The sequence below is a fragment of the Oncorhynchus mykiss genome, chromosome 26 (genome assembly GCF_013265735.2).
Source record: "Oncorhynchus mykiss isolate Arlee chromosome 26, USDA_OmykA_1.1, whole genome shotgun sequence".
Taxonomy (NCBI): domain Eukaryota; kingdom Metazoa; phylum Chordata; class Actinopteri; order Salmoniformes; family Salmonidae; genus Oncorhynchus; species Oncorhynchus mykiss.
Window position 1 is genome coordinate 2,139,771 of NC_048590.1, and position 26,713 is coordinate 2,166,483.

The following is a 26,713-nucleotide window of genomic DNA, read 5'->3' on the forward strand; positions in this document are numbered from 1 at the left end:
GTCTGAAACTATGACCACGTCTGATCCTATGACCACGTCTGATCCTATGACCACGTCTGATCCTATGACCACGTCTGATCCTATGACCACGTCTGAACATATGACCACGTCTGAAACTATGACCACGTCTGAAACTATGACCACGTCTGAACCCATGATCACGTCTGATCCTATGAACCCATGACCACGTCTGATCCTATGAACCTATGACCACGTCTGAACCTATGACCACGTCTGAAACTATGACCACGTCTGAACCTATGACCCCGTGCAGTGTATTGTATATCATCCCAGTGTATTATAACTAGCTACCGTTTGAGTTTGGTGGTGATGGCGTGGTGTTCATCCCAGTGTATTATAACCGTTTGAGTTTGGTGGTGATGGCGTGGTGTTCATCCCAGTGTATTATAACTACCGTTTGAGTTTGGTGGTGATGGCGTGGTGTTCATCCCAGTGTATTATAACCGTTTGAGTTTGGTGGTGATGGCGTGGTGTTCATCCCAGTGTATTATAACTACCGTTTGAGTTTGGTGGTGATGGCGTGGTGTTCATCCCAGTGTATTATAACCGTTTGAGTTTGGATGGTGATGGTTTGGTGTTCATCCCAGTGTATTATAGCTACCGTTTGAGTTTGGTGGTGATGGCGTGGTGTTCGTCCCAGTGTATTATAACTACCGTTTGAGTTTGGTGGTGATGGCGTGGTGTTCATCCCAGTGTATTATAACTAGCTACCGTTTGAGTTTGGTGGTGATGGCGTGGTGTTCGTCCCAGTGTATTATAACCGTTTGAGTTTGGTGGTGATGGCGTGGTGTTCGTCCCAGTGTATTATAACCGTTTGAGTTTGGTGGTGATGGCGTGGTGTTCATCCCAGTGTATTATAACCGTTTGAGTTTGGTGGTGATGGCGTGGTGTTCATCCCAGTGTATTATAACCGTTTGAGTTTGGTGGTGATGGCGTGGTGTTCATCCCAGTGTATTATAACTACCGTTTGAGTTTGGTGGTGATGGCGTGGTGTTCATCCCAGTGTATTATAACTGTTTGAGTTTGGTGGTGATGGCGTGGTGTTCATCCCAGTGTATTATAACTACCGTTTGAGTTTGGTGGCGATGGCGTGGTGTTCGTCCCAGCTGACTGAATTCTCCAGACTGCACCGTGCCTGCAGGTGTTCTGTCTGCAGAGTGTGGAGCTCACTCCTCGTTACCTCCAGCTGACCACGTCTGATCCTATGACCACGTCTGATCCTATGACCACGTCTGAACCTATGACCACGTCTGAAACTATGACCACGTCTGAAACTATGACCACGTCTGATCCTATGACCACGTCTGATCCTATGACCACGTCTGATCCTATGACCACGTCTGATCCTATGACCACGTCTGAACATATGACCACGTCTGAAACTATGACCACGTCTGAAACTATGACCACGTCTGAACCCATGATCACGTCTGATCCTATGAACCCATGACCACGTCTGATCCTATGAACCTATGACCACGTCTGAACCTATGACCACGTCTGAAACTATGACCACGTCTGAACCTATGACCCCGTGCAGTGTATTGTATATCATCCCAGTGTATTATAACTAGCTACCGTTTGAGTTTGGTGGTGATGGCGTGGTGTTCATCCCAGTGTATTATAACTACCGTTTGAGTTTGGTGGCGATGGCGTGGTGTTCATCCCAGTGTATTATAACTACCGTTTGAGTTTGGTGGTGATGGCGTGGTGTTCATCCCAGTGTATTATAACCGTTTGAGTTTGGTGGTGATGGCGTGGTGTTCATCCCAGTGTATTATAACTACCGTTTGAGTTTGGTGGTGATGGCGTGGTGTTCATCCCAGTGTATTATAACCGTTTGAGTTTGGTGGTGATGGCGTGGTGTTCATCCCAGTGTATTATAACTACCGTTTGAGTTTGGTGGTGATGGCGTGGTGTTCATCCCAGTGTATTATAACCGTTTGAGTTTGGTGGTGATGGCGTGGTGTTCATCCCAGTGTATTATAACTACCGTTTGAGTTTGGTGGTGATGGCGTGGTGTTCGTCCCAGTGTATTATAACTACCGTTTGAGTTTGGTGGTGATGGCGTGGTGTTCATCCCAGTGTATTATAACTACCGTTTGAGTTTGGTGGTGATGGCGTGGTGTTCATCCCAGTGTATTATAACTAGCTACCGTTTGAGTTTGGTGGTGATGGCGTGGTGTTCATCCCAGTGTATTATAACCGTTTGAGTTTGGATGGTGATGGTTTGGTGTTCGTCCCAGTGTATTATAACCGTTTGAGTTTGGTGGTGATGGCGTGGTGTTCGTCCCAGTGTATTATAACTACCGTTTGAGTTTGGTGGTGATGGCGTGGTGTTCATCCCAGTGTATTATAACTAGCTACCGTTTGAGTTTGGTGGTGATGGCGTGGTGTTCGTCCCAGTGTATTATAACCGTTTGAGTTTGGTGGTGATGGCGTGGTGTTCGTCCCAGTGTATTATAACCGTTTGAGTTTGGTGGTGATGGCGTGGTGTTCGTCCCAGTGTATTATAACCGTTTGAGTTTGGTGGTGATGGCGTGGTGTTCATCCCAGTGTATTATAACCGTTTGAGTTTGGTGGTGATGGCGTGGTGTTCGTCCCAGTGTATTATAACTAGCTACCGTTTGAGTTTGGTGGTGATGGCGTGGTGTTCATCCCAGTGTATTATAACTACCGTTTGAGTTTGGTGGTGATGGCGTGGTGTTCGTCCCAGTGTATTATAACTAGCTACCGTTTGAGTTTGGTGGTGATGGCGTGGTGTTCGTCCCAGTGTATTATAACCGTTTGAGTTTGGTGGTGATGGCGTGGTGTTCGTCCCAGTGTATTATAACCGTTTGAGTTTGGTGGTGATGGCGTGGTGTTCATCCCAGTGTATTATAACCGTTTGAGTTTGGTGGTGATGGCGTGGTGTTCATCCCAGTGTATTATAACCGTTTGAGTTTGGTGGTGATGGCGTGGTGTTCATCCCAGTGTATTATAACTACCGTTTGAGTTTGGTGGTGATGGCGTGGTGTTCATCCCAGTGTATTATAACTGTTTGAGTTTGGTGGTGATGGCGTGGTGTTCATCCCAGTGTATTATAACTACCGTTTGAGTTTGGTGGCGATGGCGTGGTGTTCGTCCCAGCTGACTGAATTCTCCAGACTGCACCGTGCCTGCAGGTGTTCTGTCTGCAGAGTGTGGAGCTCACTCCTCGTTACCTCCAGCTGACCACGTCTGATCCTATGACCACGTCTGATCCTATGACCACGTCTGAACCTATGACCACGTCTGAAACTATGACCACGTCTGAAACTATGACCACGTCTGATCCTATGACCACGTCTGATCCTATGACCACGTCTGATCCTATGACCACGTCTGATCCTATGACCACGTCTGATCCTATGACCACGTCTGAACATATGACCACGTCTGAAACTATGACCACGTCTGAAACTATGACCACGTCTGAACCCATGATCACGTCTGATCCTATGAACCCATGACCACGTCTGATCCTATGAACCTATGACCACGTCTGAACCTATGACCACGTCTGAAACTATGACCACGTCTGAACCTATGACCCCGTGCAGTGTATTGTATATCATCCCAGTGTATTATAACTAGCTACCGTTTGAGTTTGGTGGTGATGGCGTGGTGTTCATCCCAGTGTATTATAACTACCGTTTGAGTTTGGTGGCGATGGCGTGGTGTTCATCCCAGTGTATTATAACTACCGTTTGAGTTTGGTGGTGATGGCGTGGTGTTCATCCCAGTGTATTATAACCGTTTGAGTTTGGTGGTGATGGCGTGGTGTTCATCCCAGTGTATTATAACTACCGTTTGAGTTTGGTGGTGATGGCGTGGTGTTCATCCCAGTGTATTATAACCGTTTGAGTTTGGTGGTGATGGCGTGGTGTTCATCCCAGTGTATTATAACTACCGTTTGAGTTTGGTGGTGATGGCGTGGTGTTCATCCCAGTGTATTATAACCGTTTGAGTTTGGTGGTGATGGCGTGGTGTTCATCCCAGTGTATTATAACTACCGTTTGAGTTTGGTGGTGATGGCGTGGTGTTCGTCCCAGTGTATTATAACTACCGTTTGAGTTTGGTGGTGATGGCGTGGTGTTCATCCCAGTGTATTATAACTACCGTTTGAGTTTGGTGGTGATGGCGTGGTGTTCATCCCAGTGTATTATAACTAGCTACCGTTTGAGTTTGGTGGTGATGGCGTGGTGTTCATCCCAGTGTATTATAACCGTTTGAGTTTGGATGGTGATGGTTTGGTGTTCGTCCCAGTGTATTATAACCGTTTGAGTTTGGTGGTGATGGCGTGGTGTTCGTCCCAGTGTATTATAACTACCGTTTGAGTTTGGTGGTGATGGCGTGGTGTTCATCCCAGTGTATTATAACTAGCTACCGTTTGAGTTTGGTGGTGATGGCGTGGTGTTCGTCCCAGTGTATTATAACCGTTTGAGTTTGGTGGTGATGGCGTGGTGTTCGTCCCAGTGTATTATAACCGTTTGAGTTTGGTGGTGATGGCGTGGTGTTCGTCCCAGTGTATTATAACCGTTTGAGTTTGGTGGTGATGGCGTGGTGTTCATCCCAGTGTATTATAACCGTTTGAGTTTGGTGGTGATGGCGTGGTGTTCGTCCCAGTGTATTATAACTAGCTACCGTTTGAGTTTGGTGGTGATGGCGTGGTGTTCATCCCAGTGTATTATAACTACCGTTTGAGTTTGGTGGTGATGGCGTGGTGTTCGTCCCAGTGTATTATAACTAGCTACCGTTTGAGTTTGGTGGTGATGGCGTGGTGTTCATCCCAGTGTATTATAGCTACCGTTTGAGTTTGGTGGTGATGGCGTGGTGTTCATCCCAGTGTATTATAACTACCGTTTGAGTTTGGTGGTGATGGCGTGGTGTTCATCCCAGTGTATTATAACTGTTTGAGTTTGGTGGTGATGGCGTGGTGTTCATCCCAGTGTATTATAACTACCGTTTGAGTTTGGTGGCGATGGCGTGGTGTTCGTCCCAGCTGACTGAATTCTCCAGACTGCACCGTGCCTGCAGGTGTTCTGTCTGCAGAGTGTGGAGCTCACTCCTCGTTACCTCCAGCTCCCCCTCCAGCCTCTGCTTCTCTGCCTCCAGCAACATCAGCTGCTTACACACCTTAGAGACTGGGGGGGAGGAGGGGAGATGGGGTGAGGGAGGAGGGGGGAGAGAGGAAGGGGGGAACAGTTCATGGAGATAACTTTCAACTCTGAAGATCTCTACCAGACACCTCCAGCAGGGTGACTTCTACCAATCAACTCCAGCAGGGTGACTTCTACCAGACACCTCCAGCAGGGTGACTTCTACCAGACACCACCAGCAGGGTGAAGACTTCTACCTCCAGCAGGGTGTAGACTTCTACCATTCACCTCCAGCAGGGTGACTTCTACCAATCAACTCCAGCAGGGTGACTTCTACCAGACACCTCCAGCAGGGTGACTTCTACCAGACACCTCCAGCAGGGTGTAGACTTCTACCAGACACCTCCAGCAGGGTGTAGACTTCTACCAGACACCTCCAGCAGGGTGTAGACTTCTACCAGACACCTCCAGCAGGGTGAAGACTTCTACCAGACACCTCCAGCAGGGTGAAGACTTCTACCATTCATCTCCAGCAGGGTGTAGACTTCTACCTCCAGCAGGGTGAAGACTTCTACCATTCACCTCCAGCAGTGTGAAGACTTCTACCATTCACCTCCAGCAGGGTGAAGACTTCTACCAGACACCTCCAGCAGGGTGAAGACTTCTACCAGACACCTCCAGCAGGGGGAAGACTTCTACCAGACACCTCCAGCAGGGTGAAGACTTCTACCAGACACCTCCAGCAGGGTGAAGACTTCTACCAGACACCTCCAGCAGGGTGAAGACTTCTACCAGACACCTCCAGCAGGGGGAAGACTTCTACCATTCACCTCCAGCAGGGTGAAGACTTCTACCAGACACCTCCAGCAGGGTGAAGACTTCTACCATTCACCTCTATTAGGGTTTGATACAGTGTTAATATGAATGTATAGAATGTAGAAACAGAATGTAACTAGTTTCTATAGTAGAATCTGAAAGAGGGAGGCTCAGGGGTGATTACTGGTGTCTGTCCCTCCCTACCCTCAGTCAAATGTCTCCCATGACTGTCCTTTGCCTTCGTATGCTGCACCTCCAGCTGCTCTATCAGGACCTGGTTCTCCTGAAGTACCAGACGGGCCTGCTCCTGGAGCTGCCTCCTGGGGATGGGGGGGGGGGGGGGGAGAGGGGAGGAGAGGGGAGATAGAAAAGTGTCAAGACAGTGTCTCCTCTCTTTCTCACACACACACAGACAGGGACAGATAGACAAAGAGACAGACAGTACTCACCACTCCATGTGGCTGACTCCTCCAGACAGAGAGACAGTACTCACCACTCCAGACAGAGAGACAGTACTCACCACTCCATGTGGCTGACTCCTCCAGACAGAGAGACAGTACTCACCACTCATTGTGGCTGACTCCTCCAGACAGAGAGATAGTACTCACCACTCCAGACAGAGAGACAGTACTCACCACTCCAGACAGAGAGACAGTACTCACCACTCCAGACAGAGACACAGTACTCACCACTCCATGTGGCTGACTCCTCCAGACAGAGAGACAGTACTCACCACTCCAGACAGAGACACAGTACTCACCACTCCAGACAGAGACACAGTACTCACCACACCAGACAGAGAGACAGTACTCACCACTCCTTGTGGCTGACTCCTCCAGACAGAGAGACAGTACTCACCACTCCAGACAGAGAGACAGTACTCACCACTCCAGACAGAGAGACAGTACTCACCACTCCAGACAGAGAGACAGTACTCACCACTCCTTGTGGCTGACTCCTCCTGTCTGTTTCAGGTCCTGGTGTAGCTTCTGGTTCTCCTGCACCACCTCCTCCACACGGCCCCGGAACCTTCTCAACTCCTCCTACACACAACCAATCAATCAATCAATCAATTACACTGGATCACAAACACTACCTGGACAGTTCTCAGGGATCAGTCTAGCAGCTATCCTGACAGGTGAACCCTACTCCATCAGCAATCTCAGCTATCCTAACAGGTGAACCCTACTCCATCAGTAATCTCAGCTATCCTAACAGGTGAACCCTACTCCATCAGTAATCTCAGATATCCTGACAGGTGAACCCTACTCCATCAGCAATCTCAGCTATCCTAACAGGTGAACCCTACTCCATCAGTAATCTCAGCTATCCTAACAGGTGAACCCTACTCCATCAGTAATCTCAGATATCCTGACAGGTGAACCCTACTCCATCAGTATCAGTAATCTCAGCTATCCTAACAGGTGAACCCTACTCCATCAGTAATCTCAGATATCCTGACAGGTGAACCCTACTCCATCAGTAATCTCAGCTATCCTGACAGGTGAACACTACTCCATCAGTAATCTCAGCTATCCTAACAGGTGAACCCTACTCCATCAGTAATCTCAGATATCCTGACAGGTGAACCCTACTCCATCAGTATCAGTAATCTCAGCTATCCTGACAGGTGAACCCTACTCCATCAGTAATCTCAGATATCCTAACAGGTGAACCCTACTCCATCAGTAATCTCAGCTATCCTAACAGGTGAACCCTACTCCATCAGTAATCTCAGCTATCCTAACAGGTGAACCCTACTCCATCAGTAATCTCAGCTATCCTGACAGGTGAACACTACTCCATCAGTAATCTCAGCTATCCTGACAGGTGAACCCTACTCCATCAGTAATCTCAGCTATCCTGACAGGTGAACCCTACTCCATCAGTAATCTCAGCTATCCTAACAGATGAACCGTACTCCTGTTAGGTAGAGGAGGGGTAAGGGGGGTAGAGCAGGGGAAAGGGAGGTAGAGCAGGGGTAAGGGAGGTAGAGCAGGGGTACGGGAGGTACAGCAGGGGTAAGAGAGGTAGAGGAGGGGTAAGGGATGTAGAGCAGGGGTAAGGGATGTAGAGCAGGGGTAAGGGAGGTAGAGCAGGGATAAGGGAGGTAGAGCAGGGATGAGGGAGGTGGAGCAGGGGTAAGGGAGGTAGAGCAGGGGTAAGGGGTAAGGGAGGTAGAGCAGGGGTAAGGGAGGAGGAGCAGGGGTAAGGGAGGAGGAGCAGGGGTAAGGGAGGAGGAGCAGGGGTAAGAGGGGTAGAGGAAATCATTTCAGCTCCAAGTGGAGAAACAGCCTCATTCAGTGTTGTTTACTTTCAGTATGGTTTATTCTAAAGATGACTGTCCCCCTGAAATGTCCTTGTAGAGCTGAGGACTTTACCATGTCAAAGATGAAGGATTCTGCTGCAGGAGAAATAGTCTTTCAAGTCTGAGATCTCTATAGTTTGAACCCAGCAACTGTCTGTGTGTGTCTGTGTGTGTATGTGTGTGTGTGTGTGTGTGTGTGTGTGTGTGTGTGTGTGTGTGTGTGTGTGTGTGTGTGTGTATATGTGTGTGTGTGTATATGTGTGTGTGTGTATATGTGTGTGTGTGTATATGTGTGTGTGTGTGTGTGTGTTTTGTGTGTGTGTGTTTGTGTGTGTGTGTGTATATGTGTGACATAGCTGAGCCTATTTCAACCAGAGCCTGGGTAGACCAGGCCTCCAGCAGTTTAGTGGGACATAGCTGAGCCGATTTAAACCAGAGCCTGGTAGACCAGGCTTCGAACAGTTCAGTGGGACATAGCTGAGCCGATTTAAACCAGAGCCTCAAACAATTTAGTGTGACATAGCTGAGCCTAATTCAACCAGAGCCTGGGTAGACCAGGCCTTGAGCTGTTTAGTGTGACAAAGCTGAGCCTATTTCAACCAGAGCCTGGGTAGACCAGGCCTCAAACAGTTTAGTGGGACAAAGCTGAGCCTATTTCAACCAGAGCCTGGGTAGACAAGGCCTCAAACAGTTTAGTGGGAGAAAGCTGAGACTATTTCAACCAGGCCTCGAACAGTTTAGTGGGACATAGCTGAGCCTATTTCAACCAGAGCCTGGGAAGACCAGGCCTCAAACAGTTTAGTGGGACATAGCTGAGCCTGTTTCAACCAGAGCCTGGATAGACCAGGCCTCTCTCTATCAGTTTAGTGTGACATAGCTGAGCCTATTTCAAACAGAGCCTGGGAAGACCAGGCCTCGAACAGTTTAGTGGGACAAAGCTGAGCCTATTTCAACCAGAGCCTGGATAGACAAGGCCTCGAACAGTTTAGTGGGAAATAGCTGAGCCTATTTCAACCAGAACTGGGTAGACAAGGCCTCAAACAGTTTAGTGGGACAAAGCTGAGCCTATTTTAACCAGGCCTCGAACAGTTTAGTGGGACATAGCTGAGCCTGTTTCAACCAGAGCCTGGATAGACCAGGCCTCTCTCTATCAGTTTAGTGTGACATAGCTGAGCCTATTTCAAACAGAGCCTGGGAAGACAAGGCCTCGAACAGTTTAGTGGGACAAAGCTGAGCCTATTTCAACCAGAGCCTGGATAGACAAGGCCTCGAACAGTTTAGTGGGACATAGCTGAGCCTATTTCAACCAGACCTGGGTAGACAAGGCCTCAAACAGTTTAGTGGGAGAAAGCTGAGACTATTTCAACCAGGCCTCGAACAGTTTAGTGGGACATAGCTGAGCCTATTTCAACCAGAACCTGGGTAGACAAGGCCTCAAACAGTTTAGTGGGAGAAAGCTGAGACTATTTCAACCAGGCCTCGAACAGTTTAGTGGGACATAGCTGAGCCTATTTCAACCAGAACCTGGATAGACCAAGCCTCTCTCTATCAGTTTAGTGTGACATAGCTGAGCCTATTTCAACCAGAGCCTGGGTAGACAAGGCCTCAAACAGTTTAGTGGGAGAAAGCTGAGACTATTTCAACCAGGCCTCGAACAGTTTAGTGGGACATAGCTGAGCCTATTTCAACCAGAACCTGGGTAGACAAGGCCTCAAACAGTTTAGTGGGAGAAAGCTGAGACTATTTCAACCAGGCCTCGAACAGTTTAGTGGGACATAGCTGAGCCTATTTCAACCAGAACCTGGATAGACCAAGCCTCTCTCTATCAGTTTAGTGTGACATAGCTGAGCCTATTTCAACCAGAGCCTGGGTAGACAAGGCCTCAAACAGTTTAGTGGGACAAAGCTGAGCCTATTTCAACCAGAACCTGGGTAGACTAGGCCTCGAGTAGTTTAGTAGGACATTGCTGAGCCTATTTCAACACCAGCCTGGGTAGACCAGGCCTTGAACAGTTTAGAAGGATATTGCTGAGCCGATTTCAACCAGAGCCAGGGAAGACCAGGCCTCGAGCAGTTTTGTTGGACAAAGCTGAGTCTATTTCAACCAGAGCCTGGGTAGACCAGGCCTCAAACAGTTTAGTGGGACAAAGCTGAGACTATTTCAACCAGAGCCTGGGTAAACCAGGCCTCCAACAGTTTCATGTGACATAGCTGAGCCTATTTCAACCAGACCTGGGTAGACAAGGCCTCAAACAGTTTAGTGGGAGAAAGCTGAGACTATTTCAACCAGGCCTCGAACAGTTTAGTGGGACATAGCTGAGCCTATTTCAACCAGAGCCTGGGAAGACCAGGCCTCAAACAGTTTAGTGGGACAAAGCTGAGCCTATTTCAACCAGGCCTCGAACAGTTTAGTGGGACATAGCTGAGCCTGTTTCAACCAGAGCCTGGATAGACCAAGCCTCTCTCTATCAGTTTAGTGTGACATAGCTGAGCCTATTTCAACCAGAGCCTGGGTAGACAAGGCCTCGAACAGTTTAGTGGGACAAAGCTGAGCCTATTTCAACCAGAGCCTGGATAGACAAGGCCTCGAACAGTTTAGTGGGACATAGCTGAGCCTATTTCAACCAGAACCTGGATAGACCAAGCCTCTCTCTATCAGTTTAGTGTGACATAGCTGAGCCTATTTCAACCAGAGTCTGGGTAGACCAGGCCTCAAACAGTTTAGTGTGACATAGCTGAGCCTATTTCAACCAGAGCCTGGGTAGACTAGGCCTCGAGTAGTTTAGTAGGACATTGCTGAGCCTATTTCAACACCAGCCTGGGTAGACCAGGCCTTGAACAGTTTAGAAGGATACTGCTGAGCCGATTTCAACCAGAGCCTGGGTAGACCAGGCCTCGAGCAGTTTAGTGGGACATAGCTGAGCCTATTTCAACCAGAGCCTGGGTAGACCAGGCCTCGAGCAGTTTAGTGGTACATAGCTGAGCCTATTTCAACCAGACCTGGGTAGACCAGGCCTCGAACAGTTTAGTGGGACAACGCTGAGCCTATTTTACCCAGAGCCTGGGAAGACCAGGCCTCAAACATTTTAGTGGGACAAAGCTGAGCCTATTTCAACCAGACCTGGGTAGACCAGGCCTCAAACAGTTTAGTGGGACATAGCTGAGCTTATTTCAACCAGAGCCTGGGTAGACCAGGCCTCGAGCAGTTTAGTGGGACATAGCTGAGCCTATTTCAACCAGAACCTGGATAGACCACGCCTCTCTCTATCAGTTTAGTGTGACATAGCTGAGAATATTTCAACCAGAGCCTGGGAGTACCAGGCATCGGACAGTTTAGTGGGACAAAGCTGAGCCTATATCAACCAGACCTAGGTAGACCAGGCCTTAAACAGTTTAGTGGGACATAGCTGAGCCTATTTCAACCAGAGCCTGGGTAGACCAGGCCTCAAGCAGTTTAGTGGGACATAGCTAAGCCTATTTCAACCAGAGCCTGGGTAGACCAGGCCTCGAACAATTTAGTGGGACATAGCTGAGGCTATTTCAACCAGAGCCAGGGTAGACCAGGCCTCTCTCTATCAGTTTAGTGTGACATAGCTGAGCCTATTTCAACCAGAGCCTGGATAGACCAGGTCTCTCTCTATCAGTTTAGTGTGACATAGCTGAGCCTATTTAAAACAGAGCCTGGGAAGACCAGGCCTCGAACAGTTTAGTGGGACAAAGCTGAGCCTATTTCAACCAGAGCCTGGGTAGACCAGGCCTCAAACAGTTTAGTGGGACATAGCTGAGCCTATTTCAACCAGAACCTGGATAGACCACGCCTCTCTCTATCAGTTTAGTGTGACATAGCTGAGAATATTTCAACCAGAGCCTGGGAGTACCAGGCCTCGAACAGTTTTGTGGAACAAAGCTGAGCCTATTTCAACCAGAGCCTGGGTAGACCAGGCCTCGAGCAGTTTAGTGGGACATAGCTGAGCCGATTTCAACCAGGGCCTGGGTAGACCAGGCCTCGAAAAGTTTAGTGTGACATAGCTGAGCCTATTTCAACCAGGGCCTGGGTAGACCAGGCCTCGAAATGTTTACTGTGACATAGCTGAGCCGATTTCAACCAGAGCCTGGGTAGACCAGGCCTCGGACAGTTTAGTGTGACATAGCTGAGCCTATTTCAACCAGAGCCTGGGTAGACCAGGCCTCGAACAGTTTAGTGGGACAAAGCTGAGACTATTTCAACCAGAGCCTGGGTAGACCAGGCCTCGAGCAGTTTAGTGGGACATAGCTGAGCCGATTTCAACCAGAGCCTGGGTAGACCAGGCCTCGAACAGTTTAGTGGGACATAGCTGAGCCGATTTCAACCAGAGCCTGGGTAGACCAGGCCTCGAACAGTTTTGTGGAACAAAGCTGAGCCTATTTCAACCAGAGCCTGGGTAGACCAGGCCTTGAAATGTTTACTGTGACATAGCTGAGCAGATTTAAACCAGACCAGGGTAGAAAAGGCCTCAAACAGTTTAGTGGGAGAAAGCTGAGACTATTTCAACCAGGCCTCGAACAGTTTAGTGGGACATAGCTGAGCCTATTTCAACCAGAGCCTGGGAAGACCAGGCCTCAAACAGTTTAGTGGGACAAAGCTGAGCCTGTTTCAACCAGAGCCTGGATAGACCAGGCCTCGAACAGTTTAGTGGGACAACGCTGAGCCTATGTCAACCAGAGCCCGGGAAGACCAGGCCTCGAACAGTTTAGTGGGACATAGCTGAGCCTATTTCTACCAGACCTGGGTAGACCAGGCCTCGAACAGTTTAGTGGGACAACGCTGAGCCTATTTTACCCAGAGCCTGGGAAGACCAGGCCTCAAACATTTTAGTGGGACAAAGCTGAGCCTATTACAAACAGAGCCTGGGTAGACCAGGCCTCGAGCAGTTTAGTGGGACATAGCTGAGCCTATTTCAACCAGACCTGGGTAGACCAGGCCTCGAACAGTTTAGTGGGACAACGCTGAGCCTATTTTACCCAGAGCCTGGGAAGACCAGGCCTCAAACATTTTAGTGGGACAAAGCTGAGCCTATTTCAACCAGACCTGGGTAAACCAGGCCTCAAACAGTTTAGTGGGACATAGCTGAGCCTATTTCAACCAGAGCCTGGGTAGACCAGGCATCGAACAGTTTAGTGGGACAAAGCTGAGCCTATTTCAACCAGACCTGGGTAGACCAGGCCTCAAACAGTTTAGTGGGACATAGCTGAGCCTATTTCAACCAGAGCCTGGGTAGACCAGGCATCGAACGGTTTAGTGGGACAAAGCTGAGCCGATTTCAACCTGAACCTGGGTAGACCAAGCCTCGAACAATTTAGTGGGACATAGCTGAGCCTATTTCAACCAGAGCCTGGGAAGACCAGGCCTCGAACAGTTTAGTGGGACAAAGCTGAGCCTATTTCAACCAGGCCTCGAACAGTTTAGTGTGACATAGCAGAGCCTGTTTCAACCAGAGCCTGGATAGACCAGGCCTCGAAAAGTTTAGTGGGACAAAGCTGAGCCTATTTCAACCAGAGCCTGGGTAGACAAGGCCTCGAACAGTTTAGTGGGACATAGCTGAGCCTATTTCAACCAGAACATGGATAGACCAAGCCTCTCTCTATCAGTTTAGTGTGACATAGCTGAGAATATTTCAATCAGAGCCTGGGAGGACCAGGCCTCGAACAGTTTAGTGGGACAAAGCTGAGCCTATTTCAACCAGAGCCTGGGTAGACTAGGCCTCGGACAGTTTAGTGGGACATAGCTGAGCCTAATTCAACCAGAGCCTGGGTAGACCAGGCCTCGAGCAGTTTAGTGGGACATAGCTAAGCCTATTTCAACCAGAGCCTGGGTAGACCAGGCATCGAACAGTTTAGTGGGACAAAGCTGAGCCTATTTCAACCAGACCTGGGTAGACCAGGCCTCAAACAGTTTAGTGGGACATAGCTGAGCCTATTTCAACTAAAGCCTGGGTAGACCAGGCCTCGAGCAGTTTAGTGGGACATAGCTAAGCCTATTTCAACCAGAGCCTGGGTAGACCAGGCATCGAACAGTTTAGTGTGACATAGCTGAGCCGATTTCAACCAGAGCCTGGGTAGACCAGGCCTCGAGCAGTTTAGTGGGACATAGCTGAGCCGATTTCAACCAGAGCCTGGGTAGACCAGGCTCGAACAGTTTAGTGGGACATAGCTGAGCCGATTTCAACCAGAGCCTGGATAGACCAGGCCTCTCTCCATCAGTTTAGTGTGACAAAGCTGAACCTATTTCAACCAGAGCCTGGGTAGACCAGACCTCGAACAGTTTAGTGGGACAAAGCTGAGACTATTTCAACCAGAGCCTGGGTAGACCAGGCCTCCAGCAGTTAAGTGGGACAAAGCTGAGCCTATTTCAACCAGAGCCTGGGTAGACCAGGCCTCGGGCAGTTTAGTGGGACATAGCTGAGCCGATTTCAACCAGGGGCTGGGTAGACCAGGCCTCAAAATGTTTACTGTGACATAGCTGAGCCGATTTCAACCAGAGCCTGGGTAGACCAGGCCTCGGAAAGTTTAGTGTGACATAGCTCAGCCTATTTCAACCAGACCTGGGTAGACAAGGCCTCAAACAGTTTAGTGAGAGAAAGCTGAGACTATTTTAACCAGAGCCTGGGAAGACCAGGCCTCGAACAGTTTAGTGGGACAAAGCTGAGCCTATTTCAACACCAGCCTGGGTAGACCAGGCCTTGAACAGTTTAGAAGGATATTGCTGAGACTATTTTAACCAGAGCCAGGGTAGACCAGGCCTCGAACAGTTTTGTGGAACAAAGCTGAGCCTATTTCAATCAGAGCCTGGGTAGACCAGGCCTCGAAATGTTTACTGTGACATAGCTGAGCCGATTTCAACCAGAGCCTGGGTAGACCAGGCCTCGGACAGTTTAGTGTGACATAGCTGAGCCTATTTCAACCAGAGCCTGGGTAGACCAGGCCTCAAACAGTTTAGTGGGATAAAGCTGAGACTATTTCAACCAGAGCCTGGGTAAACCAGGCCTCCAACAGTTTCATGTGACATAGCTGAGCCTATTTCAACCAGACCTGGGTAGACAAGGCCTCAAACAGTTTAGCGGGAGAAAGCTGAGATCATTTCAACCAGGCCTCGAACAGTTTAGTGGGACATAGCTGAGCCTATTTCAACCAGAGCCTGGGTAGATCAGGCCTCCAATAGTTTAGAGGGACATTGCATAGCCTATTTCAACACCAGCCTGGGTAGACCAGGCCTCGAACAGTTTAGTGGGACATAGCTGAGCCTATTTCAACCAGAGCCTGGGTAGACCAGGCCTCCAACAGTTTCATGTGACATAGCTGAGCCTATTTCAACCAGACCTGGGTAGACAAGGCCTCAAACAGTTTAGCGGGAGAAAGCTGAGATCATTTCAACCAGGCCTCGAACAGTTTAGTGGGACATAGCTGAGCCTATTTCAACCAGAGCCTGGGAAGACCAGGCCTCAAACAGTTTAGTGGGACAAAGCTGAGCCTATTTCAACCAGGCCTCGAACAGTTTAGTGGGACATAGCTGAGCCTGTATCAACCAGAGCCTGGATAGACCAGGCCTCTCTCTATCAGTTTAGTGTGACATAGCTGAGCCTACTTCAAACAGAGCCTGGGAAGACCAGGCCTCGAACAGTTTAGTGGGACAAAGCTGAGCCTATTTCAACCAGAGCCTGGGTAGACAAGGCCTCGAACAGTTTAGTGGGACATAGCTGAGCCTATTTCAACCAGAGCCTGGGTAGACCAGGCCTCGAACAGTTTAGTGTGACATAGCTGAGCCTATTTCAACCAGAGCCTGGGTAGATCAGGCCTCCAATAGTTTAGAGGGACATTGCATAGCCTATTTCAACCAGAGCCTGGGTAGACCAGGCCTCGAACAGTTTAGTGGGACATAGCTGAGCCTATTTCAACCAGAGCCTGGGTAGACAAGGCCTTGAGTAGTTTAGTAGGACATTGCTGAGCATATTTCAACACCAGCCTGGGTAGACCAGGCCTTGAGCAGTTTAGTGTGACAAAGCTGAACCAATTTCAACCAAAGCCTGGGTAGACCAGGCCTCTCTCTATCAGTTTAGTGTAACAAAGCTGAACCAATTTCAACCAGGGCCTGGGTAGACCAGGCCTCGAACAGTTTTGTGGAACAAAGCTGAGCCTATTTCAACCAGAGCCTGGTTAGACCAGGCCTCCAGCAGTTTAGTGGGACATAGCTGAGCCTTTTTCAACCAGGGCCTGGGTAGACCAGGCCTCGAAATGTTTACTGTGACATAGCTGAGCCTATTTCAACCAGAGCCTGGTTAGACCAGGCCTCCAGCAGTTTAGTGGGACATAGCTGAGCCTATTTCAACCAGAACCTGGATAGACCAAGCCTCTCTCTATCAGTTTAGTGTGACATAGGCCTCGAACAGGCCTCGAACAGTTTAGTGTGACATAGCTGAGCCTATTTCAACCAGAGCCTGGGTAGACCAGGCCTCGGACAGTTTAGTGTGACATAGCTGAGCCTATTTCAACCAGAGCCTGGGTAGACCAGGCCTCAAACAGTTTAGTGGGATATAGCTGAGCCTATTTCAACCAGAGCCTGGGTAAACCAGGCCTCGAACAGTTTAGTGGGACAAAGCTGAGCCTATTTCAACCAGGCCTCCAACAGTTTAGTGGGACATAGCTGAGCCTATTTCAACCAGAACCTGGATAGACCAAGCCTCTCTCTATCAGTTTAGTGTGACATAGGCCTCGAACAGGCCTCGAACAGTTTAGTGGGACAAAGCTGAGCCAATTTCAACCAGGGCCTGGGTAGACTAGGCCGCGAACAGTTTAGTGGGACATAGCTGAGCCTATTTCAACCAGAGCCTGGGTAGACCAGGCCTCAAACAGTTTGGTGGGACATAACTGAGCAGATTTCAACCAGAGCCTGGGTAGACTAGTCCTCAAACAGTGTCGTGTGACATAGCTGAGACTATTTCAACCAGACCAGGGTAGAGAAGGCCTCAAACAGTTTAGTGGGACAAAGTTTAGCCTATTTCAACCAGAGCCTGGGAAGACCAGGCCTCGAACAGTTTAGTGGACAAAGCTGAGCCTAATTCAACCAGAGCCTGGGAAGACCAGGCCTCGAAGTTTTGTGGGACAAAGCGGAGACGATATCAACCAGAGCCTGGGTAGACCAGGCCTCAAACAGTTTAGTGGGACATAGCTGAGACGATTTCAACCAGAGCCTGGGTAGGTAGACCAGGCCTCGAACAGTTTAGTGGGACAAAGGTGAGCCTATTTCAACCAGAGCCTGGGTACACTAGGCCTCGAGTGTGACATAGCTGAGACTATTTCAACAAGACCTGGGTAGACCAGGCCTCGAACAGTTTACTGTGACATAGCTGAGCCGATTTCAACCAGAGCCTGGGTAGATCAGGCCTCGAACAGTTTAGAGGGACATTGCATAGCCTATTTCAACCAGAGCCTGGGTAGAATAGGCCTCGAGTGTGACATAGCTGAGACTGTTTCAAAAAGACCTGGGAAGACCAGGCCTCGAACAGTTTAGTGGGACATAGCTGAGCCTATTTCAACAAGACCTGGGAAGACCAGGCCTCGAACAGTTTAGTGGGACAACGCTGAGCCTATTTCAACCAGAGCCTGGGTAGACCAGGGCTCAAACATTTTAGTGGGACAAAGCTGAGCCTATTTCAACCAGAGCCTGGGTAGACCAGGCCTCCAACAGTTTAGTGGGACATAGCTGAGCCTATCTCAACCAGAGCCTGGGTAGACCAGGCCTCGAATAGTTTAGTGTGACATAGCTGAGCCTATTTCAACCAGACCTGGGTAGACCAGGCCTCAAACAGTTTTGTGAAACAAAGCTGAGCCTATTACAACAAGAGCCTGGGTAGACCAGGCCTCGAGCATTTTAGTGGGACATAGCTGAGCCGATATCAACCAGAACCTGGGTAGACCAGGCCTCAAAATGTTTACTGTGACATAGCTGAGCCTATTTCAACCAGACCTGGGTAGACCAGGCCTCGAACAGTTTAGTGGGACAACGCTGAGCCTATTTTACCCAGAGCCTGGGAAGACCAGGCCTCGAACAGTTTAGTGGGACAAAGCTGAGCCTATTTCAACCAGACCTGGGTAGACCAGACCTCGAACAGTTTTGTGGGACAAAGCTGAGCCTATTTCAACCAGGCCTCGAACAGTTTAGTGGGACAAAGCTGATTCGATTTCAACCTGAACCTGGATAGACCAGGCCTCGAATAGTTTAGTGGGACATAGCTGAGCCTATTTCAACCAGAGCCTGGATAGACCAAGACTTGAACAGTTTAGTGGGACATAGCTGAGCCGATTTCAACCAGAGCCTGGGTAGACCAGGCATCGAACAGTTTTGTGGGACAAAGCTGAGCCTATTTCAACCAGAGACTGGGTAGACCAGGCCTCGAGCAGGTTAGTGGGACATAGCTAAGCCTATTTCAACCAGAGCCTGGGTAGACCAGGCCTTGAGCAGTTTAGTGGGACATAGCTTAGCCGATATCAACCAGAACCAGAGTAGACCAGGCCTCGAATAGTTTAGTGTTACATAGCTGAGCCTATTTCAAACAGAGCCTGGGAAGACAAGGCCTCGAACAGTTTAGTGGGACAAAGCTGAGCCTATTTCAACCAGAGCCTGGGTAGACCAGGCCTATCTCTATCAGTTTAGTGTGACATAGCTGAGCCTATTTCAACCAGACCTGGGTAGACCAGGCCTCGAACAGTTTAGTGGGACAAAGCTGAGCCTATTTCAACCAGAGCCTGGGTAGACCAGGCCTCAAACAGTTTAGTGGGACATAGCTGAGCCTATCTCAACCAGAGCCTGGGTAGACCAGGCCTCGAATAGTTTAGTGTGACATAGCTGAGCCTATTTCAACCAGACCTGGGTAGACCAGGCCTCAAACAGTTTAGTGGGACAAAGCTGAGCCTATTTCAACCAGAGCCTGGGTAGACCAGGCCTCGAACAGTTTAGTGGGACATAGCTGAGCCTATCTCAACCAGAGCCTGGGTAGACCAGGCCTCGAATAGTTTAGTGGGACATAGCTGAGCCTATTTCAACCAGAGCCTGGATAGACCAAGACTTGAACAGTTTAGTGGGACATAGCTGAGCCGATTTCAACCAGAGCCTGGGTAGACCAGGCATCGAACAGTTTTGTGGGACAAAGCTGAGCCTATTTCAACCAGAGACTGGGTAGACCAGGCCTCGAGCAGGTTAGTGGGACATAGCTAAGCCTATTTCAACCAGAGCCTGGGTAGACCAGGCCTCGAGCAGTTTAGTGGGACATAGCTTAGCCGATATCAACCAGAACCAGAGTAGACCAGGCCTCGAAATGTTTACTGTGACATAGCTGAGCCTATTTCGACCAGGCCTCTCTCTATCAGATTTGTGTGACATAGTTGAGCCTATTTCAACCAGACCTGGGTAGACAAGGCCTCGAACAGTTTAGTGGGACAAAGCTGAGCCTATTTCAACCAGAGCCTGGGTAGACCAGGCCTCTATCAGTTTAGTGTGACATAGCTGAGCCGATTTCAACCAGAGCCTGGGTAGACCAGGCCTCTATCAGTTTAGTGTGACATAGCTGAGCCTATTTCAACAAGACCTGGGTAGACCAGGCCTCGAACAGTTTACTGTGACATAGCTGAGCCAATTATAACCAGAGCCTGGGTAGATCAGGCCTCGAACAGTTTTGTGGGACAACGCTGAGCCTATTTCAACCAGACCTGGGTAGACCAGGCCTCGAACAGTTTAGTGGGACATAGCTGAGCCGATTTTACCCAGAGCCTGGGTAGACCAGGCCTCGAATAGTTTAGTGGGACATAGCTGAGCCTATTTCAACCAGAGCCTGGGTAGACCAAGCCTTGAACAGTTTAGTGGGACATAGCTGAGCCGATTTCAACCAGAGCCTGGGTAGACCAGGCATCGAACAGTTTTGTGGGACAAAGCTGAGCCTATTTCAACCAGAGACTGGGTAGACCAGGCCTCGAGCAGGTTAGTGGGACATAGCTAAGCCTATTTCAACCAGGGCCTGGGTAGACCAGGCATCGAACAGTTTTGTGGGACAAAGCTGAGCCTATTTCAACCAGAGCCTGGGTAGACTAGGCCTCGAGTAGTTTAGTGGGACAAAGCTGAGCCGATATCAACCAGAGCCTGGGTAGACCAGGCCTCGAGCAGTTTAGTGGGACATAGCTAAGCCTATTTCAACCAGAGCCTGGGTAGACCAGGCATCGAACAGATTCGTGGGAAAAAGCTGAGCCTATTTCAACCAGAGCCTGGGTAGACCAGGCCTCGAGCAGTTTAGTGGGACATAGCTGAGCCGATTTCAACCAGAGCCTGGGTAGACCAGGCCTCAAACAGTTATGTGGGACATAGCTGAACCAATTTACACCAGAGCCTGGGTAGACCAGGCCTCGAGCAGTTTAGTGGGACATAGCTGAGCCGATATCAACCAGAACCAGAGTAGACCAGGCCTCGAAATGTTTACTGTGACATAGCTGAGCCTATTTTGACCAGGCCTCTCTCTATCAGTTTCGTGTGACATAGTTGAGCCTATTCCAACCAGACCTGGGTAGACCAGGCCTCGAACAGTTTAGTGGGACAAAGCTGAGCCTATTTCAACCAGAGCCTGGGAAGACCAGGCCTCAAACATTTTAGTGGGACAAAGCTGAGCCTATTTCAAACAGAGCCTGGGTAGACCAGGCCTCGAACAGTTTAGTGGGACATAGCTGAGCCGATTTTACCCAGAGCCTGGGTAGACCAGGCCTCGAATAGTTTAGTGGGACATAGCTGAGCCAATTTCAACCAGAGCCTGGGTAGACCAAGCCTTGAACAGTTTAGTGGGACATAAATGGCCGATTTCAACCAGAGCATGGGTAGACCAGGCCTCTATCAGTTTAGTGTGACATAGCTGAGCCAATTATAACCAGAGCCTGGGTAGACCAGGCATCGAACAGTTTTGAGGGACAAAGCTGAGCCTATTTCAACCAGAGCCTGGGTAGACTAGGCATCGAGTAGTTTAGTGGGACATAGCTGAGCCGATTTCAACCAGAGCCTGGGTAGACCAGGCCTCGAGCAGTTTAGTGGGACATAGCTGAGCCTATTTCAACCAGGGCCTGGGTAGACCAGGCATCTATCAGTTTAGTGTGACATAGCTGAGCCTATTTCAACCAGAGCCTGGGTAGGTATACCAGGCCCCGGACAGTTTAGTGGGACAAAGCTGAGCCTATTTCAACCAGAGCCTGGGTAGACCAGGCCTCAAACAGTTTAGTGGAACATAGCTGAGCCTATTTAAACCAGAGCCTGGGTAGACATGGCCTCAAACAGTTTGGTGGGAAATAACTGAGCCGATTTCAACCAGAGCCTGGGTAGACCAGGCCTCGAACAGTTTAGTGTGACATAGCTGAGCCGATTTCAACCAGAGCCTGGGTAGGTAGACCAGGCCTCGACCAGTTTAGTGGGAAAAAGCTGAGACTATTTCAACCAGAGCCTGGGTAGACCAGGCCTCAAACAGTTTGGTGGGACATAACTGAGCCGATTTCAAACAGAGCCTGGGTAGACCAGACCTCGAACAGTTTGGTGGGACATAGCTGAGATTATTTCAACAAGAGCCTGCATAGACCAGGCCTCGACCAGTTTAGTGGGACAAAGTTGAGCCTATTTCAAACAGTTTAGTGAGACAAAGCTGAGCCTATTTCAACCAGAGCCTGGGTAGACCAGGCCTCGAACAGTTTAGTGTGACATAACTGAGCGGATATCAACCAGAGCCTGGGTAGACCAGGCCTCCAGCAGTTTAGTGGGACATAGCTGAGCCTATTTCAACCAGAGCCTGGGTAGACCAGGCCTCAAACAGTTTAGTGGGACATAACTGAGCCGATTTCAACCAGGGCCTGGGTAGACCAGGCCTCTATCAGTTTAGTGTGACATAACTGAGCCTATTTCAACCAGACCTGGGTAGACCAGGCCTCAAACAGTTTAGTGGGACATAACTGAGCCGATTTCAACCAGAGCCTGGGTAGACAAGGCCTCGAACAGTTTACCGTGACATAGCTTAGCCGATTTCAACACCAGTCTGGGTAGACCAGGCCTCAAACAGTTTGGTGGGACATAGCTGAGACTATTTCAACCAGACCAGGGTAGACTAGGCCTCAAGTAGTTTAGTGGGACATAGCTGAGCCGATATCAACCAGAGCCTGGGTAGACCAGGCCTCGAACAGTTTAGTATGACATAGCTGAGCCTATTCCAACCAGAGACTGGATAGACCAGGCCTCTCTCTATCAGTTTAGTGTGACATAGCTGAGCCTATTTCAAACAGAGCCTGGGAAGACCAGGCCTCAAACAGTTTAGTGGACAAAGCTGAGCCTATTTCAACCAGAGCCTGGGTAGACCAGGCCTCAAACAGTTTAGTGGGACATAGCTGAGTCTATTTTATACAGACCCTGGGTAGACTAGGCCTCAAGTAGTTTAGTGGGACATAGCTGAGCCGATATCAACCAGAGCCTGGGTAGACCAGGCCTCCAACAGTTTAGTGTGACATAGATGAGCCTATTTCAACCAGAGCCTGGGTAGATCAGGCCTCGAACAGTTTAGTGGGACATAGCTGAGCCTATTTCAACCAGAGCCTGGATAGACCAGGCCTCTCTCTATCAGTTTAGTGTGACATAGCTGAGCCTATTTCAACCAGAGCCTGGGAAGACCAGGCCTCGAACAGTTTAGTGGACAAAGCTGAGCCTAATTCAACCAGAGCCTGGGTAGACTAGGCCTCGAGTGTGACATAGCTGAGACTATTTCAACAAGACCTGGGTAGACCAGGCCTCGAACAGTTTAGAGGGACATAGCTGAGATTATTTCAACAAGAGCCTGGATAGACCAGGCATCGACCAGTTTAGTGGGACAAAGTTGAGCCTATTTCAAACAGTTTAGTGAGACAAAGCTGAGCCTATTTCAACCAGAGCCTGGGTAGACCAGGCCTCGAACAGTTTAGTGTGACATAACTGAGCGGATATCAACCAGAGCCTGGGTAGGCCAGGCCTCGAACAGTTTAGTGTGACATAGCTGAGCCTATTTCAACCAGAGCGTGGATAGACCAGGCCTCAAACAGTTTAGTGGGACATAACTGAGCCGATTTCAACCAGGGCCTGGGTAGACCAGGCCTCTATCAGTTTAGTGTGACATAACTGAGCCTATTTCAATCAGACCTGGGTAGACCAGGCCTCAAACAGTTTAGTGGGACATAGCTGAGCCTAATTCAACCAGAGCCTGGGGAGACCAGGCCTCGAACAATTGTGGGACAAAGCGGAGACGATATCAACCAGAGCCTGGGTAGACCAGGCCTCAAACAGTTTAGTGGGACATAGCTGAGCCTATTTTATACAGACCCTGGGTAGACCAGGCCTCGAGCAGTTTAGTGGGACAAAGCTGAGCCTATTTCAACCAGAGCCTGGGTACACTAGGCCTCGAGTGTGACATAGCTGAGACTATTTCAACAAGACCTGGGTAGACCAGGCCTCAAACAGTTTGGTGGGAAATAACTGAGCCGATTTCAACCAGAGCCTGGGTAGACCAGGCCTCGAACAGTTTAGTGTGACATAGCCGAGCCGATTTCAACCAGAGCCTGGGTAGGTAGACCAGGCCTCGACCAGTTTAGTGGGAAAAAGCTGAGACTATTTCAACCAGAGCCTGGGTAGACCAGGCCTCAAACAGTTTGGTGGGACATAACTGAGCCGATTTCAAACAGAGCCTGGGTAGACCAGACCTCGAACAGTTTGGTGGGACATAGCTGAGATTATTTCAACAAGAGCCTGGATAGACCAGGCCTCGACCAGTTTAGTGGGACAAAGTTGAGCCTATTTCAAACAGTTTAGTGAGACAAAGCTGAGCCTATTTCAACCAGAGCCTGGGTAGACCAGGCCTCGAACAGTTTAGTGTGACATAACTGAGCGGATATCAACCAGAGCCTGGGTAGACAAGGCCTCGAACAGTTTACCGTGACATAGCTTAGCCGATTTCAACACCAGTCTGGGTAGACCAGGCCTCAAACAGTTTGGTGGGACATAGCTGAGACTATTTCAACCAGACCAGGGTAGACTAGGCCTCAAGTAGTTTAGTGGGACATAGCTGAGCCGATATCAACCAGAGCCTGGGTAGACCAGGCCTCGAACAGTTTAGTATGACATAGCTGAGCCTATTCCAACCAGAGACTGGATAGACCAGGCCTCTCTCTATCAGTTTAGTGTGACATAGCTGAGCCTATTTCAAACAGAGCCTGGGAAGACCAGGCCTCAAACAGTTTAGTGGACAAAGCTGAGCCTATTTCAACCAGAGCCTGGGTAGACCAGGCCTCAAACAGTTTAGTGGGACATAGCTGAGTCTATTTTATACAGACCCTGGGTAGACTAGGCCTCAAGTAGTTTAGTGGGACATAGCTGAGCCGATATCAACCAGAGCCTGGGTAGACCAGGCCTCCAACAGTTTAGTGTGACATAGATGAGCCTATTTCAACCAGAGCCTGGGTAGATCAGGCTTCGAACAGTTTAGTGGGACATAGCTGAGCCTATTTCAACCAGAGCCTGGATAGACCAGGCCTCTCTCTATCAGTTTAGTGTGACATAGCTGAGCCTATTTCAACCAGAGCCTGGGAAGACCAGGCCTCGAACAGTTTAGTGGACAAAGCTGAGCCTAATTCAACCAGAGCCTGGGTAGACTAGGCCTCGAGTGTGACATAGCTGAGACTATTTCAACAAGACCTGGGTAGACCAGGCCTCGAACAGTTTAGAGGGACATAGCTGAGATTATTTCAACAAGAGCCTGGATAGACCAGGCATCGACCAGTTTAGTGGGACAAAGTTGAGCCTATTTCAAACAGTTTAGTGAGACAAAGCTGAGCCTATTTCAACCAGAGCCTGGGTAGACCAGGCCTCGAACAGTTTAGTGTGACATAACTGAGCGGATATCAACCAGAGCCTGGGTAGGCCAGGCCTCGAACAGTTTAGTGTGACATAGCTGAGCCTATTTCAACCAGAGCGTGGATAGACCAGGCCTCAAACAGTTTAGTGGGACATAACTGAGCCGATTTCAACCAGGGCCTGGGTAGACCAGGCCTCTATCAGTTTAGTGTGACATAACTGAGCCTATTTCAATCAGACCTGGGTAGACCAGGCCTCAAACAGTTTAGTGGGACATAGCTGAGCCTAATTCAACCAGAGCCTGGGGAGACCAGGCCTCGAACAATTGTGGGACAAAGCGGAGACGATATCAACCAGAGCCTGGGTAGACCAGGCCTCAAACAGTTTAGTGGGACATAGCTGAGCCTATTTTATACAGACCCTGGGTAGACCAGGCCTCGAGCAGTTTAGTGGGACAAAGCTGAGCCTATTTCAACCAGAGCCTGGGTACACTAGGCCTCGAGTGTGACATAGCTGAGACTATTTCAACAAGACCTGGGTAGACCAGGCCTCAAACAGTTTGGTGGGAAATAACTGAGCCGATTTCAACCAGAGCCTGGGTAGACCAGGCCTCGAACAGTTTAGTGTGACATAGCTGAGCCGATTTCAACCAGAGCCTGGGTAGGTAGACCAGGCCTCGACCAGTTTAGTGGGAAAAAGCTGAGACTATTTCAACCAGAGCCTGGGTAGACCAGGCCTCAAACAGTTTGGTGGGACATAACTGAGCCGATTTCAAACAGAGCCTGGGTAGACCAGACCTCGAACAGTTTGGTGGGACATAGCTGAGATTATTTCAACAAGAGCCTGGATAGACCAGGCCTCGACCAGTTTAGTGGGACAAAGTTGAGCCTATTTCAAACAGTTTAGTGAGACAAAGCTGAGCCTATTTCAACCAGAGCCTGGGTAGACCAGGCCTCGAACAGTTTAGTGTGACATAACTGAGCGGATATCAACCAGAGCCTGGGTAGACAAGGCCTCGAACAGTTTACCGTGACATAGCTTAGCCGATTTCAACACCAGTCTGGGTAGACCAGGCCTCAAACAGTTTGGTGGGACATAGCTGAGACTATTTCAACCAGACCAGGGTAGACTAGGCCTCAAGTAGTTTAGTGGGACATAGCTGAGCCGATATCAACCAGAGCCTGGGTAGACCAGGCCTCGAACAGTTTAGTATGACATAGCTGAGCCTATTCCAACCAGAGACTGGATAGACCAGGCCTCTCTCTATCAGTTTAGTGTGACATAGCTGAGCCTATTTCAAACAGAGCCTGGGAAGACCAGGCCTCAAACAGTTTAGTGGACAAAGCTGAGCCTATTTCAACCAGAGCCTGGGTAGACCAGGCCTCAAACAGTTTAGTGGGACATAGCTGAGTCTATTTTATACAGACCCTGGGTAGACTAGGCCTCAAGTAGTTTAGTGGGACATAGCTGAGCCGATATCAACCAGAGCCTGGGTAGACCAGGCCTCCAACAGTTTAGTGTGACATAGATG

General features: G+C 49.4%; 1 protein-coding gene across 3 annotated transcripts in view; it reads right to left on the reverse strand.

The window, feature by feature from the left end:
- LOC110518214 (centrosomal protein of 89 kDa-like) overlaps positions 1-26,713 on the reverse strand; it is a 160,492-nt gene that overhangs the window by 47,507 nt on the left and 86,272 nt on the right. For all 3 annotated transcript variants that reach the window (XM_036963777.1, XM_036963776.1, XM_036963775.1), the window contains exons 9-11: positions 6,897-7,000; positions 6,162-6,277; positions 5,006-5,186 (exon numbers count right to left, since the gene is read on the reverse strand). In XM_036963777.1, coding sequence (XP_036819672.1) covers positions 5,006-5,186; positions 6,162-6,277; positions 6,897-7,000 — 401 coding nt within the window. The remainder of the gene's footprint in view (positions 1-5,005; positions 5,187-6,161; positions 6,278-6,896; positions 7,001-26,713) is intronic.